Consider the following 18518-nt stretch of genomic DNA (forward strand, 5'->3'; position numbering starts at 1 on the left):
CCACCGCATATGTTCAGAGCTTCTGCATCCTTGTACCTTGCGGTGCCTTCCCCTCTTGTGGATTTCATATTTTCAGATAGATCTCATCTGTGACATTTAAATGGAAGCAGTATCATCCTTACTGCTTATCACTCTCTCTTCTAGTTCACTATTTCTGAAGTGATTTTTTTTTGTTTCAGATAAATTTTGTATTTTCATAGAGTACTAGATCCTGTCATTTATGCATAGGCAATCTTGTGGCAATTCCTGATATTTTATTTATTTTTTATTTTTTTAAAAATTTCTTTATTTATTTGAAAGGCACAGTTACAGAGAGGCAGAGGGGGAGAGAGAGAGAGAGAGAGAGAGAGAGAGAGAGAGAGAAAGAGAGAGAAAGTGATCTTCCATCTACAGATCTTCCATCTGCAGGTTCATTCCCCAGATTGTCACAATGGCTGGAACTGAGCTAATCTGAAGCCAGGAGCCAGGAGCCAGGAGCCAGGAGTGTCTTCTGGGTCTCCCATGCGGGTTCAGGCGCACAAGGACTTTCGGCATCTTCCTAGCTTTCCCAGGCCATAACAGAGAGCTGGATCAGAAGTGGAGTAACTGGGATTCAAACCGGCGCCCATAAGGGATGCTGACAGTGCAAGCAGTGGCTTTACCTGCTAAGCCACGGCACTGGCCCCAATTCCTAAGATTTTAAATGTGAGATCCTACAACTTAAATAAAATGAGAACAAAGAAATGATATATCTGTGACTAATGATTCTATATCTGATCATTGAACTGTAAAGATAAATGGAAAAACGTGATAGTGGGAATACTGCATGTTTAGCAAAACTCAAAAATAGGAATGAGAGTAATGAAGGTGTTTTCAAAAAAGTATTAAGTTCTTTAAGTTTTCTAGGCATTTCTTTTAAGTATGACATAATTGTGAAAAAGTACATTCGTTTTCATAATTTACAGTGATTCTTCAAGCTCTAAATAATACTTTAAGACCACATGATAGAAGTTGATAGAACTATTGAAATTTAAGCTGCCTATGGCAAAAAGATTTTTCATCTTGCTTCTGTGTCACTGGAAAATGTTTCTCATGTTTATGGTTTATATGCAACTATAAATCGGACAAATAACAAAAGGTTAGTTCATAACCAGTTGGAAAAATATATAATGGTGTTACAACATGTTGGTACTATATAAAATAGATACAACTACAACTACATCAATAACATTAGAATAAGAAATTTAAGTACACTTCTCTTCTTACTGAGTCTAAGAGTTTTTGGCTTACTCAAGAGTTGAAAGAGCATGATCACGTAGCAAATATTAATGAAATTAACAGACAGCATTTACTTTTTATTTGCATGTGATTTTATTTCAAGATTACAATTTCAGAATCAATGAAAGACATTGGGATTACCAGTGTTTATTGATCATTGCTCCCAGTAAGTTTTGATGTGATATCCTCCAGGTGTGAACTCTCAGTAGTATTTACAAAGATTCATCACTTTCATATTCATCTTGCAATGCTTCTACATATTGTTTTACTGTTAAAAGAACACCAATGATGATTGCAGACAGAAGAAAAATTAATCGAATACATATTAAAAGTAATGACTTATTGACCTTAACAATTATTGTAGCTTGAATACCAACTTCTTTGTCAGGTGGGGGGCCACTATCTACACTACCACCCGATCCTTTTTTATCACAATTGGGTGGTTTCCAACCACGCACACAATGACAATTTTTGTTGCTGTTACACACTCCTTTGTAATTGCAGGTCTTCACATCACAGTCAAAGTCCAAGTCCTCATGAAAAGTACAATTCTGGTTCAAACAGAAGCTTCCTGGACCACATGTTGCACCATCAACCACAAGCCCCATTTCTGGCACTTCTGCCCCAAAATGTGTATCGAATCCATAGCATTCTTCTTGTTTCACACCCTGCACTAATATGCGTCTAAATGTAGTGTGCAGTCCTCCACCAGGTATTTCCTTGACCTTTCCACAGTGCAGCATTCCACATAAAACATCATCTTGTTCACATTTAAAAGGCCTGATTCCCCCTCGCTGTGGCTTAAGCCCACAGTTTCCAAATCGATCACCTAAAATATTCAATTGATCATAACATGCTTTTGGACCATCACCTACTTCATATCCAAAAAGGGCTTGGCATTGCATATCACGGTCACTGCAGTTTCCACTTATACAAACAGCTACTGGTGAACATGGGGTTCCATCCTGGATGTAAAAGTCTTTTGGGCAGTTTTCTGTTTTCCCATCACAATACTCTGGCAGATCACAAATCCCAAGAGTGTCTCTGCAAATCACTCCAGGGGCAGATAATCTGCACCTCTCATTGCAGCAAGCAGTATGGTCACAATCACTGCCGAGAGTGAGGGCACAATTAGTACCACAACACTTATTTTCAGTACATTCTTTAAAGGAGCCACAGTCACATTCCTCCTGCTGATTTCTTATCTTGTCTCCACAACGAGGAGCTATGTAAGGAAAATTATTATATTCAGCATTTGGTTCACTTAAGCAAGTATCCCAGAAAACAATCCTGTTATGCACCTGCTCATAAGAGCAATTGCTCATCATATCCTGAAGACCAGGCACAGTAGCCATGACACAAGTGCTTCTTCGGAAGCATCGGCAACCTGCAGAATCATGATATATATTCATATTATGACCTAATGAATGTGCAGTAATACTCGCAGCCAAAAATAAGTGATACCGTGATACACATACAAATAATGCACCCCAGTTAGGATTGCATATACCTCCTTGGCTGGCATAATAATTATGTTTTGCAATTAAGTGTCCTGTATAAAGCACAGAAGTAGAATGTGGGATATCATTATACATCTGGTAAAATTTCCACAAACCAAAATCAGTTATAGCACGTTCTGGAGTATCTCTGTTTGTTATATCCACTCTATCTTCAGTCCATATGCACAAAACACGTATGGCAACATTTAGGGATGCTGGCCGATAAATGGAATGCAGGATATTGTTCATAATGACCACATTCTCTATTATCTGGGTCTCATTTTGGTTCAAAGTCCATAAAGAGTTTGAAATTGTGTAGTGTAGTTTCAAGATTTTATAATGTACCTGCCACATATAAACAGGACCTGCTCTCAGAGTTTCGGCATGATTTTCCACTTCAGAGGCTTGATATGTGTCTTTCCCTCCAATTTTACAGTGCTTGGCCTCCTCTTCTCTTTCCTCTGAAACAAGCAGGGAAATCACATGCTCAAATTTCAAAGAAGCCTCCAGTGGTTTGATTTCGTAAGTGAAGTCATCCACTTGCAGCATGCCACGCAGACCTCCGTTGCAGGTGTCCATTGTGGCCATGGACCCAGGAACCCCTTCCAGGTAGCTGTAGTAGTAACAGTCTCGGGGGACAAATGGGTAGTCTTCCTGCATAGCGCCCTGGTCGTCATTGGTAATAACAGGAAAATTTCTTGGCACCAAGCTCTTCTTGAGCTTCATGTGGAGCACGTGTCTTCGGCCACGGAAGCGCATGCTGTAGGATAGCTGGGCTGGTGCCTGAAGTCTTCCCGTCCTGTGGGGCACCTTCCTTGGGATGACAATTTCAGAAGAAGTGAAGCGCCATCCTGGTGGGGCATGGGAGCAGCTGGCAGGGAAGAGGAGTGTCCAGAGCACTTGCAGCCAGAGAGCATCTGTTAGTTGTGCCTGGGTGCAGGCAGGCCCCATGAAGAAGGGAGCCAGTGGCCAACGCAAATGCAGTCAAGTAGGAAGCTGCCAAGACCATCCCTGAAACATCAGCTTTCCCACCAGGGCAGTGATTAGGTGACCAGAGTGTGGCTACAGGTGAGAGGTGAAGGGAAAATGTTGGTCTATTACACAACAATTGTGTGACACTCAGAAGATTCTGTCCTGAGCTAGGGACCCTTAGGGCAGAGGTCTTATGGAAGAGACAAAGTGTGGAGGCAACCTGGGCTGAAGCTCTAAGGTTCTAAAGAGACGCTAAGTGGAGGAAGAGAAGAACAAGTGGGTTGCTGTAATTTTGGGGCTTTTATTCATTTTTTGGGTGGGTTTTTTATTTTTAATAGAAAACTTATTTAATACATATAAATCTCCAAACTACAACTTTTTTTTTATAGTGGTTCTTTCCCCATAACCACCCTCCCACCCCAAGACGATCCCGTCTCCTACTCCCTCTCTCATCCCATTCTTCATTAGGATTCATTTTCAATTATTTTATATACAGAAGATCAACTCTGTTCTTAGTAAAAATTTCAATAGTTTGCACACACACAGACACACAAATATAAAGTACTGTTTGAAGATTAATTTTACTGTTAATTCTCATAGTACAACATATTAAGGACAGAGGTCCTACATGGGAGCACGTGCACAGTGACTTATTGTTGATTTAACAATTGACACTCTCACTTATGACATCAATGATCACCTGAGTCTCTTGTCATGAGCTCCAAGTCTATGGAAGCCTCTTGAGTTCACAAACTCCAACCTTATTTATTCAAGGCCATAATCAAAGTGGAAGTTCTCACCTCCCTTCAGAGAAAGGTACCTCCTTCTTTGATGGCCCCTTCTTCCCACCGAGATCTCACTCACAGAGATCTTTCATTTAGGTCATTTTTTGCCACTGTGTCTTGGCTTTCCATACCTGAGATACTCTCATGTGCTTTTTAGCCAAATCTGATTGCTTAAGGGATGATTCTGAGGCTAGAGTGCTGTTTAGGGCATTTGTAATTCTTGAGTCCGCTATATCCTGCTTTCCATGTTGGATCATTCCCTCCTTTTTAAATCTATCAATTATTTTTAGCAGACACTGATCTTATTTATGTGATCCCTTTGACACTTAATCATATCTTTATCATCAGTTATGAACTTAAACTGATCACTTTAAATAGTAAGATGGCAAGGGATAAACTTATGAATAAAAGGAGTAGTGAGGAAAGTAAAAATCTTCTCATAGCAATTCTGGGGCATGGTTAGAACACATATAAAGTGGGGGTAAGGGTGACAGATTGAATGTACAGGTATATAGATGTCATGAGTAGAAAAAAATTAGGATTAATATCTTTCACTTCCTATGAAGTTACATCTATGTTATTCTGTGATTCAGCAGTGAGTTCAAGGGATTTATCCATGAAGCCAGCTTGATGGTTGTTTCTTCAAGTGTGCTGGTTTCCAGTTGTATCCATTTTATTGCAAAGGACAGGATTTCATTTTTTACAGCTTATTAGTACTCCTTAGTGTAATATACCATGATTTTTCTATCTAGTCATCAATTGATGGACGTCTGTGTTGATTCCGTATCCTAGCTATTATAAATTGATTTGCCATATTCATGGGAATGCAGATAACTCTTTCACATAGTGTTTTCTTTTCATTTTGATAAATCCCAGGAGTGGGATTGCTGGATTATGGTAGGTTTATATTCCAATTTCTAAGGTATCAACAGACTGCTCTGCACAGTGGCTGCACCAGTACATTCCCTCCAACAGTGGATCAGGATACCTTCTCCACATCCTCACCAGCACTTGTTATTTGTTGATTTCTGTCTAAGAGCCATTCTAAATGTGTGAGGTTGAAACCTCATTGTAGTTCTGATTTGCATTGCCCTGATGAGGATTTTTTAAAAATTTTGTTTAAGTTGTACAAGCTTCTTGTATTTCATATATACAGATTATCAACATAGTGATTCTTCCTACTGTACCCTCCCTACAGCCCGTGCTCTAACCCTTCTTAATCCTCCCACTCCTAGTCCCACTCTTAATTTTGACAAAGATCTTCATTCTACTCAGCAGTTCATGGGACTTTCTCTAGGACAGACCAAAGGCTATGCCATAAAGAAAGTCTCAGCAAATTAAGAATTACCAAAATCAGAACCACTTCTTATAAACTGACACACACATTCTAAGATAAAATTATAGGTAAATGGAAACTGTAGCTGTAACTTTCAGTGTGGCAATGTGAAATTGATTCCTTATGGTTCATTGAATGCAGTGACGGATGTTTCACTGGGGCAGCTTCTGCCAAACGTCCCAGAGACAAGATGGGAAGTCACACAGTGTACAGAGCCTCGAGAGCACCTTCCACACATGTGTGGGCAGGAGAGCATGTGGAATCGCGTCACAAACAATCCTTTGTCCTCCATCTGCAAATTTTCCACAGAGGCAACCATAGTTGTGTTTTCCATGTCTTCTATGGTGCTGAAGGTGACAGAATGCTATTTCTTCAAGACGCTGGAGAAGCCCTCACTAGTAGTGACTCTGACTTGATTTTCTGACATCTGTCAGAAAGAGTCCTACATCATATCAGCCACAGTGAGGAGTGTGTCATAAAATGTCTCTTTCTGAAAATAAAGAACTGCCCAGTCACGTTGGCAAAGATTCAGGAGAATCTGCGAATTGTGCCTGATTACACATAAACAAGCATCCTTCAGGCTCGGGAGATCTTCAGGGGAGCGTGATGTTCCAGTCTGAGATGATTTAAGCCTCCCTCTTCCTTGAATCAATGTCAGAGGCCCAAATCCATGGGCGCTTTCTTGCTCAGTTTCCCTGTGCCCAGGCATCTTCCTCTGTACCTCATGTTTACTAGTCCCTGAGTCAGTGTGTAAACCGTTTGACCTTCACAGGGTCTGAGAACCCCAGGGGAAATTCATACACAAGGTCTCCTTTGGCCCATGTCCCTGAGATGAGAAATGCAGTACAAGCTCAGCGATGCTATCAGCAGGATTCTGCAGGTTGCTCAGTTCTTCAGGGCTAATTTAGAGACGTGGTCTTCTTTGTTCTGTGTCCCCAAGCTAGGAAATGCAGCACATCTTTTGTTGTGCTCATGGCAGGATTCCGCAGGTCTCTCACCACTGTAAGCATAGTGGACAGCACATCTGACCTGTGACCCTACTGCCCTGGAGCCTGGGTTCACTGCCTGCCTGGCAGCAAGAGCTGCCAGGTAGCCTGAAGCCCTGGAGATTTTTTCAATATGGAGACAGCCATTAGATGTTAAGTAAATGCCATGTTCTACAGAGTTCTATATAGTGATCCTGCCAAACGAAAACTAGTAACTAATCCTTTCACAATCAATATAAACTTGTGAAGATGGCGGAATAGTGAGGGCGCGCACCGATAGTCCGGGAAAATTTAGTTTAATAAAAGGGGAGTTACGGTAGCCGCAGAAAATAGAACCAAAAAATTGCAGGGGAAACCCTTCTGGATGGAGCAGGCGTGAATTGGAGGACCTACTGGGAGAACAAGGTCGCCCACCGCGCGGAAGCCAAGTTGCGGGACCCAGCCGCAGAAGCCCCAGGGTCTACGCGACAGTGCTCCAAGGGGAGTGCATGCCACACAGACAACAGCGGGGAGACTTGGGACGCTCAGGGCTCCGAGTCCACACATCGGCGCTGGAAGGGGAGGTGAGCTCAATAACCCGAGACATTGGTGGGGAAACGGGGGTCAGAATCTAGAGGGGGGCCGGAAAGTGCAGCAAACTCACTACCGGAAAGAAGGAAAAAAAAAAGCTTCGGGGGTTTCTCTTCCCCCTAACCTTGCAAAGGTTACAAGGCTGCAACCTTGAAGAATTCCCAAGAGACAAAGAGCAGGCCTCCTCTTTGGATTTACATATCAATGGGGGAGAGTTAAGGAACTGAGTCACTACAATTCAGTAGCCTAGGCAACCCAGTGGGAGTCCAGAGGAGCCAAAGACTGGAAGCTAAATACCATCAATTCTGCACAGCAGTGCCCTGCGGTGTTACTTACCCCCTGAATAAATAAAATAAATAAATAAATAAAAAGAGAGAGATTTACCACGCATAACCTGAGGGTGTCACCTTTGCACACCCTTAACCAGGAAGAACCAGGCAGAGCTCTCAGGCCGCACCCATCTCAAGCCTCCAAGGCTCCTCCAACAGCAGGCAGTCCACTTAACACGGACACAGTATAAAAAAAAAAAAAAGAAAAAGAAAAAAAAACGCACAGTGACGCAAGAAGAATTAACTATGCCGAGCAACAAACACAGAAATAGAGGGAGCAAGATCAACGATGACACTATGATGCCTCCAAATAAGCAAAACACCCCAAGCCAAGAGTATGAAGATGATGAGATAGAAGAAATGCAAGATACGGATTTCAAAAAATTTATGATAAGAACATTTAAAAGTTTTCAAAAGCAAATCCTTGAACTACAGAAATCCTTAATGGACAAGATTGAAAATCTCTCTCGTGAAAATGAAATTTTAAGGAAGAGTCAAAATGAAACTCAGAAACTAGTAGAACAGGAAAGTGTAATAGTCAAGAGAAATCAAAGTGAAATGAAGAGCTCAATAGATCAAATGACAAACACATTAGAAAGCCTTAAAAACAGAATGGGTGAAGCAGAAGAGAGAATATCGGACTTAGAAGATAGAGCACAGGAAAACATACAGTCAAACCAAAGAAAAGAAGAGGAAATTAGAAACCTAAAAAATATTGTTGGGAATCTACAGGATACTATTAAACAAACCAACATTCGAGTTCTAGGAGTTCCTGAAGGCATGGAGAGAGAGAAAGGATTGGAAGGCCTTTTTAGTGAGATACTAGCAGAGAACTTTCCAGGTTTGGAGAAGGACAGAGATATCCTAGTACAGGAAGCTCATAGAACCCCCAATAAACATGACCAAAAGAGATCCTCACCACGACACGTGGTAATTAAACTTACCACAGTGAAACATAAAGAAAAGATCCTAAAATGTGCAAGAGAGAAACGTCAGATTACTCTCAGAGGATCTCCAATCAGACTCACAGCTGACTTCTCATCAGAAACCCTACAAGCCAGGAGGGAATGGCGAGACATAGCACAGGTGCTAAGAGAGAAAAATTGCCAGCCCAGAATATTATATCCTGCCAAACTCTCATTTGTGAATGAAGGTGAAATAAAGACCTTTCATAGCAAACAGAAATTGAAGGACTTTGTGGCCACTCGTCCGGCCCTGCAAAAGATACTTAAAGATGTGCTACACTCAGAAACACAGAAACACGGCCATCAATATGAAAGAAGGGAAAGGAAGAACACCTACCAGTAAAAGAGCATGGGAAGCTCAAAGCATATACTAGAAAATATCTCCGGGAAAATGGCAGGGCAAAGTCACTACGTATCAATAGTCACATTGAACATTAATGGTCTGAATTCTTCAGTTAAAAGACACCGTTTGGCTGACTGGCTCACAGAACACAACCCAACTATTTGTTGCCTACAAGAAACACATCTCTCTAACAAAGAGGCATGCAGACTGAAAGTGAAAGGTTGGAAAAAGATATTCCATGCCAACAGAAACCAAAAAAAAGCAGGTGTAGCCATATTAATATCAGACAACATAAACTTTACCACAAAAACTGTTAAGAGAGACAAAGAGGGACACTATATAATGATTAAGGGATCAATACAACAAGAAGATATAACAATTATCAATGTATATGCACCTAATTACAGGGCACCGGTCTATTTAAAAGATATGTTAAGGGACTTAAAGGGAGATTTAGATTCCAATACAATAGTACTGGGGGACTTCAATACTCCACTCTCAGAAATAGACAGATCATCCGGACAGAAGATCAACAAGGAAACAGCAGATTTAATTGACACTATTGCCCAAATGGATCTAACAGATATCTACAGAACTTTCAACCCTACATCTACAGACTTCACATTCTTCTCAGCAGCGCATGGAACCTTCTCTAGGATTGATCACATACTAGGCCATAAAGCAAGTCTCAGCAAATTTAAAAGAATTAGAATCATACCATGCAGCTTCTCAGACCACAGCGGGATGAAGCTGGAAATTAGCAACTCAGGAAACCCCAGAAAGTATGCAAACACATGGAGACTGAACAACATGCTCCTGAATGAACACTGGGTCATTCAAGAAATCAAAAGAGAAATCAAAAACTTTCTGGAAGTAAATGAAGACAACAACACAACATATCAAAACTTATGGGATACAGCAAAAGCAGTATTGAGAGGCAAATTTATAGCAATAGGTGCCTATATCAAGAAATTGGAAAGGTACCAAATAAATGAGCTTTCAGCGCACCTCAAGGACCTAGAAAAACTGCAGCAAACCAAACCCAAATCTAGTAGGAGAAGAGAAATAATTAAAACCAGAGAAGAAATTAACAGGATTGAATCCAAAAAAAATTACAAAAAATCAGCCAAGTGAGAAGCTGGTTTTTTGAAAAAATAAACAAAATTGACACCCCATTGGCCCAACTAACTAAAAAAAGAAAAGACCCAAATCAATAAAATCAGAGATGAAAAAGGAAATGTAACAACAGACACCACAGAAATAAAAAGAATCATCAGAAATTACTACAAGGACCTGTATGCCAGCAAACAGGAAAACCTATCAGAAATGGATAGATTCCTGGACACATGCAACCTACCTAAATTGAACCAGGAAGACATCGAAAACCTAAATAGACCCATAACTGAGACAGAAATTGAAACAGTAATAAAGGCCCTCCCAACAAAGAAAAGCCCAGGACCAGATGGATTCACTGCTTAATTCTACCAGACATTTAAAGAAGAACTAATCCCATTTCTTCTCAAACTATTCAGAACAATCGAAGAAGAGGGAATCCTCCCAAATTCTTTCTATGAAGCCAGCATCACCTTAATCCCTAAGCCAGAGAAAGATGCAGCACTGAAAGAAAATTACAGACCAATATCCCTGATGAACATAGATGCAAAAATCCTCAATAAAATTCTGGCCAATAGAATACAACAACACATCAGGAAAATCATCCACCCAGACCAAGTGGGATTCACCCCTAGTATGCAGGGATAGTTCAACATTCGCAAATCAATCAATGTGATTCACCACATTAACAGACTGCAGAAGAAAAACCATATGGTTATCTCAATTGATGCAGAGAAAGCATTTGATAAAATTCAACACCCTTTCATGATGAAAACTCTAAGCAAATTGGGTATAGAAGGAACATTCCTCAATATAATCAAAGCAATTTATAAAAAAAACCACAGCCAACATCCTATTGAATGGGCAAAAGTTGGAATCATTTCCACGGAAATCTGGCACCAGGCAGGGTTGCCCACTCTCACCACTGCTATTTAACATAGTTCTGGAAGTTTTAGCCAGAGCCATCAGACAAGAAAAAGAAATCAAAGGAATACAAATCAAGAAGGAAGAAGTCAAACTATCCCTCTTTGCAGACGATATGATTCTGTACTTAGAGGATCCAAAGAACTCTACTAAGAGACTATTGGAACTCATAGAGGAGTTTGGCAAAGTGGCAGGATATAAAATCAATGCACAAAAATCAACAGCCTTTGTATACACAAGCAATGCCATGGCTGAGAAAGAACTGCTAAGATCAATCCCATTCACAATAGCTACAAAAACAATCAAATACCTTGGAATAAACTTAACCAAGGACGTTAAAGATCTCTACGATGAAAATTACAAAACCTTAAAGAAAGAAATAGAAGAGGATACCAAAAAATGGAAAAATCTTCCATGCTCATGGATTGGAAGAATCAACATCATCAAAATGTCCATTCTCCCAAAAGCAATTTATAGATTCAATGCAATCCCAATCAAGATACCAAAGACATTCTTCTCAGATCTAGAAAAAATGATGCTGAAATTCATATGGAGGCACAAGAGACCTCGAATAGCTAAAGCAATCTTGTACAACAAAAACAAAGCCGGAGGCATCACAATACCAGATTTCAGGACATACTACAGGGCAGTTGTAATCAAAACAGCATGGTACTGGTACAGAAACAGATGGATAGACCAATGGAACAGAATTGAAACACCAGAAATCAATCCAAACATCTACAGCCAACTTACATTTGATCAAGGATCTAAAACTAATTCCTGGAGCAAGGACAGTCTATTCAATAAATGGTGCTGGGAAAACTGGATTTCCACGTGCAGAAGCATGAAGCAAGACCCCTACCTTACACCTTACACAAAAATCCACTCAACGTGGATTAAAGACCTAAATCTATGTCCTGACACCATTAAGTTATTAGAGAACATTGGAGAAACCCTTCAAGATATTGGCACAGGCAAAGAATTTCTGGAAAAGACCCGGGAGGCACAGACAGTCAAACCAAAATCAACTATTGGGATTGCATCAAATTGAGAAGTTTCTGTACTGCAAAAGAAACAGTCAGGAGAGTGAAGAGACAACCAACAGAATGGGAAAAAATATTTGCAAACTAAGCAACAGATAAAGGGTTAATAACCAGAATCTACAAAGAGATCAAGAAACTCCACAAAAACAAAACCAACAACCCACTTAAGAGATGGGCCAAGGACTTCAATAGACATTTTTCAAAAGAGGAAATCCAAATGGCCAACAGGCACATGAAAAAATGTTCAAGGTCACTAGCAATCAGGGAAATGCAAATCAAAAGCACAATGAGGTTTCACCTCACCCCGGTTAGAATGGCTCACATACAGAAATCTACCAACAACAGATGCTGGCGAGGATGTGGGGAAAAAGGGACACTAACCCACTGTTGGTGGGAATGCAAACTGGTCAAGCCACTATGGAAATCAGTCTGGAGATTCCTCAGAAACCTGAATATAACCCTACCGTTCGACCCAGCCATCCCACTCCTTGGAATTTACCCAAAGGAGTTTAAATTGATAAACAAAAAAGCGGTCTGCACCCTAACGTTTACTGCAGCACAATTCACAATAGCCAAGACCTGGAACCAACCTAAATGCCCATCAATGGTAGACTGGATAAAGAAATTATGGGATATGTATTCTTTAGAATACTATACCGCAGTAAGAAACAACGAAATCCAGTCATTTGCAACAAAATGGAGGAATCTGGAACACATCATGCTGAGTGAAGTAAGCCAGTCCCAAAGGGACAAATACCATATGTTCTCCCTGATCGGTGACAACTGACTGAACACCAAAAAGGAAACCTCCTGAAGTGAAATGGACACTATGGGAAATGGTGTCTTGATCAGCATAGCCCTGACTGCTAATGGACAACTTAATATATTATCCCTCATAGTATTTTTTTTTGTCTGTTCTACTTAATATGACTGGTTTAATTCTGTAATTATCACACAGTTATTCTTAAGTGTTGAAAATTAACTGAAATGTGATCCCTGTTAAACATAAGAGTGGGAATAAGAGAGGGAAGAGATGTATAAATTGGGGCATCCTCGGGCTGACTTGCCCCAATTGGTAGAGTTGGAAACATACCAGGGAATTCCAATTCAATCCCATCAAGGTGGCATGTGCCAATGCCATCTCACTATTCCAAGTGATCAATTTCAGTTCACAATTGATCATAATGAAAGGACTAAGAGTCAAAGGGAGCACATAAACAAGTCTAGTATCTGCTAACACTAACCGATAGAATAAATAAAGGGGAGAGTGATCCAACATGGGAAGTGAGATACTCAGCAGACTCATAGAATGGCGGATGTCCTAAATAGCACTCTGGCCTCAGAATCAGCCCTAAAGGCACTCGGATCTGGCTGAAAAGCCCATGAGAGTATTTCAGGCATGGAAAGCCAAGGCACTCTGGCAAAAAGATCTCTGTGAGTGAGATCCCAGTGGAAAGAACAGGTCTTCAAAGAGGGAGGTGCCTTTCTCTGAAGGGAGGAGAGAACCTCCACTTTGACTATGACCTTGTCTAAACAAGATAAGAGTCGGAGAACTCAAGGGGCTTCCATAGCCTTGGAAACTCATGACTGGTGCATAGGGAGATTATTGATGCCATAAACAGGAGTGTCAATTTGTAAAGTCAACAACAGGAGTCACTGTGCACTTACTCCTCATGTAGGATCTCTGTCCTTAATGTGCTGTACACTGAGGCTTAATGCTATAACGAGTACTCAAACAGTATATTTCACTTTGTGTTTCTATGGGGGTGCAAATGATTGAAATCTTTACTTAATGTACACTAAACTGATCTTCTGTAAAAAAAAAAGAAAAAGAAAAAGAAATTATCAATTCCCAACTTGACTCTCACTGGGATTAAACATGACAATAGGTCTGATCTGATTTCATCATCATTTAAAAAAAATCATCTATTATTTTTCACTTTATGTTTCTGTGTGGGAACAAACTGTTGAAATCCTTACTTAAGGTATACTAAGCTGATCTTCTGTATATTAAGATAATCGAAAATGAATCTTGATGTGAATGGAAGGGGAGAGGGAGTGGGAAAGGGGAGGGTTGTGGGTGGGAGGGACGGTATGGGGGGAAAGCCATTGTAACCCATGAGTCGTACTTTGGAAATTTATATTCATTAAATAAAAGATAAAAAAAATATAAACTTGTGCTAACATGTTGATATTTACCTATCAATAACTATTGACAGACTATATTGTATAAAATGTATCAATAATGAACTGTGGATTAAATTTTTTAAAAAAAATCAATCCTAAAGGAATTCTTAACAAACCGTCAATTTGAATGAATTTCTAGGATAGTCTAAATGACTCCTTAGGGTTAGTCATGTAATCACTGGTTTCATGATGTGGGAGTGAAGCAATAGAGAACAGAGAAAGGGAGATACTTCCTGGAATGATAGGAACTCTCCAGCAACTATTTTGGTTGGGATGGTGGTTTAAATTAAGACTCAGCATCCTGTATCCTTAGACTATGTTTATTTCACCATACACTAAAAATGGGGCATGTCAAAAAGTTTGTGGTAAATGGAACTAAAAACTAAGTTTATTTTGGTGCACCTTTCCTCCCCAAAGTCTCGAGTGCCACTTGTTTTTTTCATCTCTCATCCATAACTATTTGGTTTCTGATCAGGAAACTAACCACATTGGCCCCTTGTGCCTCCAGTTTGGGCCATGAATGGATAAGTGGTGACCACCGCCGGTCCAACAGCAAAGTGTCAATCTCAATACTTTTGGGTGAAAGTCCTCCTGATAGTGAGATTCTCACCTGCCCTGACCACTACCCATCTGAACTCACAGAGACTTGGAATGTTCTAAAGGAAACATGGGCATGCCTCTATGGGCAGAAGGGTGACTGGAGCACTCCTGAAGAAATCTTTTTATTTAAAATTTATTCCCCCCCAAAAGAAACCATTTATTTAAGGACTACAGACTTCATGCAAATAGTATTAACAGGAAAAAAAAACCTATTCCTTGAGAGTCAAGAAAAGGGCTGTTCATGTCATTGCTTCTCAAAGTGTCAATTTCATTTCTGCAGATTTCCTTTTAGAAGCTCTGTTAGTTATCCTAGATCAGGGGGAACATATGGTATTTGTCCATTTGGGACTGGATATTAAACTAAGAACGATGTTTTCCAGATCTACCCATTTTTTTTGCAAATGACCGAATTTAATTTTTATTTTACCACTGTGTAGGGTTCCATAGTGAACATACCCATAATTTCTGCATCCAGTCTTCAGTTGATGGGCGTTTAGGTTTGATTCCATGTCTTAGCTATTATGAATTGAGCTGCAATAAACATGGGAGTGCAGATAACTTTTGTTTACCGATTTCTTCCCCCTTGGGTAAATTCCCAGTAGTAGGATGGCTGGGTCATATGGTAGGTCTATATTCAGATTTCTGAGGTATCACCAAACTGTCTTCTCTAGTGGTTTACCGGTATACATTCCCAAAAACAGTGGATTAGGGTACCTTTTCCCCAAATCCACGCTGGCATTTGTTGTTTGTTTATTTCTCTATGAAAGCATTCTAACTGGGGTGAGGTAAAACCTCATTGTGGTTTTGATTTGTATTTTCTGACAGCTAATGAATCTGAGCATTTTTTCATGTGTCTGTTGGCCATTTGGATTTCCTCTTTTGAAAAATGTCTATGTCCTTTGCCAATCTCTTAACTGGGTTTTTTTGTTGTTGTGGAGTTACTAGATCTCTTTATATATTCTGGTTATTAATCCTTTATCAGTTGCATAGTTTGCAAATAATTTCACCCATTCTGTTGGTTGCCTCTTCACTTTCCTGAGTGTTTTTTTTTTGGAGTATAAAACTTCTCAATTGATGTAATCCCAGTTACTAATTTTGGCTTTGATTGCGTATTCATCTGGGGTCTTTTCAAAGAAATCTTTGCCTGTGCCAATATCTTGCAGATTTCTAATAGTTTGATAGTATGAGGTCATAGGTTTAGGTAGTTAATCCATTTTGAATGGATTTTTGTATAAGGTGTAGGGTAGGTGTGCTGCTTCACACTTCTGCATATGGAAATCCAGGTTTCCCAGCACCATTTGCTGAAGAGACTGTCCTTGATCCATGGATTGGTTTTAGCTCTTTGGTCGAATATGAGTTGGTTGTAGATGCTTGGACTAATTTCTGACGTTTCTATTCTGTTCCGTTGATCTATCCATCTGTTTCTGTACCAGTACCATGCTGTTTTGATTATAACTGCATTTTAGTATGTCTTAAAATCTGGCATTTGATGCCTCTGGCTTTGTTTTATTTTGACAGGCAGAGTGGACAGTGAGAGAGAGAGAGAGAGAGAGAGAGAGAGAGAGAAAGATTTTCCTTTTCCATTGGTTCACCCCTCAATGGCTGCTGTGGCTGGTGCACTATGCTGATCCTAAGCCAGGAGCCAGGTGCTTCTCCTGGTCTCCCATGCGGGTGCAGGGCCCAAGCACTTGGGCCATCCTCCACTGCACCACCGGGCCACAGCAGAGAGCTGGACTGGAAGAGGAGCAACCGGGACAGAACCGGAGCCCCAACCGTGATTAGAACCCGGGGTGCCGGCTCTGTAGGTGGAGGATTAGCCTATTGAGCCTCAGTGCCAGCTAAGATTGCTTTAGCTATTCAACGTCTTCTGTGTTTCCATAAGAATTTCAGCATTGTTATCTCTAGATCTGAGAAGAATATCTGGTATTTTGATTGGTATTGTACTGATCTGTAAATTGCTTTTGGAAGAGTGCACATTTTGATGATATTGATTCTTCCAAAGTAGGATCATGGAGGTTTTTTTTCCCATTTTTTTGGTATCTTCATCTATTTCCATTCTTTAAATATTTGTAATTCTCTTTGGTGAGATTTTTGACATCCTTGGTTAAATTTCTTCTAAGGTGGCTGGCGCTGCGGCTCACTAGGCTAATCCTCCGCCTTGCGGCACTGGCACACTGGGTTCTAGTCCCAGTCGGGGCACCGGATTCTGTCCTGGATGCCCCTCTTCCAGGACAGCTCTCTGCTATCGCCAGGGAGTGCAGTGGAGGATGGCCCAAGTGCTTGGGCCCTGAACTCCATGGGAGACCAGGATAAGTACCTGGCTCCTGCCATTGGATCAGCGCAGTGCGCTGGCCACAGAGCGCCAGCCACGGTGGCCATTGGAGGGTGAACCTATGGCAAAGGAAGACGTTTCTCTCTCTGTCTCTCTCTCTCACTGTCCACTCTGCCTGTCAAAAAAAATTTCTTTTACGGTGTTCGATTTTTTTGTAGCTATCGTGAATGGGATTGATCTTAGAAGTTCTTTCACAGCCTTGGCAGTGTCTGTGTATACAAAGTTGTGTATTGATTTTATATCCTGTTACTTTACCAAGCTCTTCTATGAGATCCAGTAGCCTCCTGGTGTAGTTTTTTTGGATCCCCTATATATAGAATCATGTCGTATGAAAATAGGGATAGTTTGACTTCCTCTTTCCCAATTTGAATCCCCTTGATGTCTTTTTCTTGCCTAATGGCTCTTGCTAAAATTTCCAGAACTGTATTGAATAGCAATGGTTCTGGTTCTGGATCTCAATTGTAATGCTTCCAACTATTCCCCATTCAATAGGATGCTGGCTGTGGCTTGGTGCTAAGTTGCCTTTATTGATTTGAAGAGTGTTCCTTCTAAACCCAGTTTGCTTAGAGTTTTCATCACCAAAGGGTGTTGTATTTTATCAAATGATTTCACTGTCTATTGAGAAAATCATATGGTTTTTGTTCTTCAGTTTGTTAATGTGATGTATCACATTAATTGACTTGGGAATGTTGAACCATCCCTGCATACCAGGGTTAAATCCTACTTGGGCCCAGTGAATTAACTTTCTGATGTGTTGCTGGATTTGTTTGGCCAGAATTTTGTTGAGGATTTTTGCATCTGTGTTCATCAAGGAATTGTTCTGTCATTGTCTTTCTCTGTTGCATCTTTTCCAGGTTTAGGAATTAAGATGATGCTGGCTTCATAGAAAGAATTTGGGAGAATTCTTTCCCTTTCAATTGTTTGAATAACTTGAGAAGAATTGGAGTTAGTTCTTATTTAAATGCATTGTAGCATTCAGCAGTGAAGCCATCTGGTGCGGGGCATTTCTTTGTTGGGAGGATCTTTATTACTGATTCAATTTCTGTCTTAGTTGTGGATCTGTTTAGATTTTATAAGTCTTCATGGCTCAATTTAGGTAGGTTGTATGTGTCCAGGAATCTATCCATTTCTTCTTGGTTTCCCAGTTTGTTGGCATACAGCTCTCTGTAGTAATTTTGATGATTTTTTTTATTTTTGTGGTGTCTGTTGTTACATTCTCTTTTTCACTCTCATTTTATTGATTTGGGTCTTCTCTCTCCTTTTTGGTTAGTTGGGCC

At 40.4% G+C, this 18518-nt stretch overlaps 1 protein-coding gene and 1 long non-coding RNA gene across 8 annotated transcripts in view; one reads left to right on the forward strand and one right to left on the reverse strand.

Annotated features, from left to right (window-relative positions):
- The window catches only part of LOC103345158 (LINE-1 retrotransposable element ORF2 protein), a 211702-nt gene that overhangs the window by 70638 nt on the left and 122546 nt on the right, over positions 1 to 18518 (forward strand). The gene's annotated exons all lie outside the window — the stretch shown is intronic.
- On the reverse strand, positions 1327 to 3917 carry LOC138843102 (disintegrin and metalloproteinase domain-containing protein 20-like). Its single transcript, XM_070065166.1, has 2 exons — positions 2133 to 3917; positions 1327 to 1525 (listed from the first exon to the last, which is right to left on the reverse strand). Exons 1-2 carry the CDS (start codon positions 3705 to 3707, stop codon positions 1523 to 1525), a joined length of 1578 nt encoding a protein of 525 aa, XP_069921267.1. The 5' UTR covers positions 3708 to 3917; the 3' UTR covers positions 1327 to 1522.

The sequence above is a fragment of the Oryctolagus cuniculus genome, chromosome 20, assembly GCF_964237555.1.
Source record: "Oryctolagus cuniculus chromosome 20, mOryCun1.1, whole genome shotgun sequence".
In the NCBI taxonomy this organism is placed as follows: Eukaryota; Metazoa; Chordata; class Mammalia; order Lagomorpha; family Leporidae; genus Oryctolagus; species Oryctolagus cuniculus.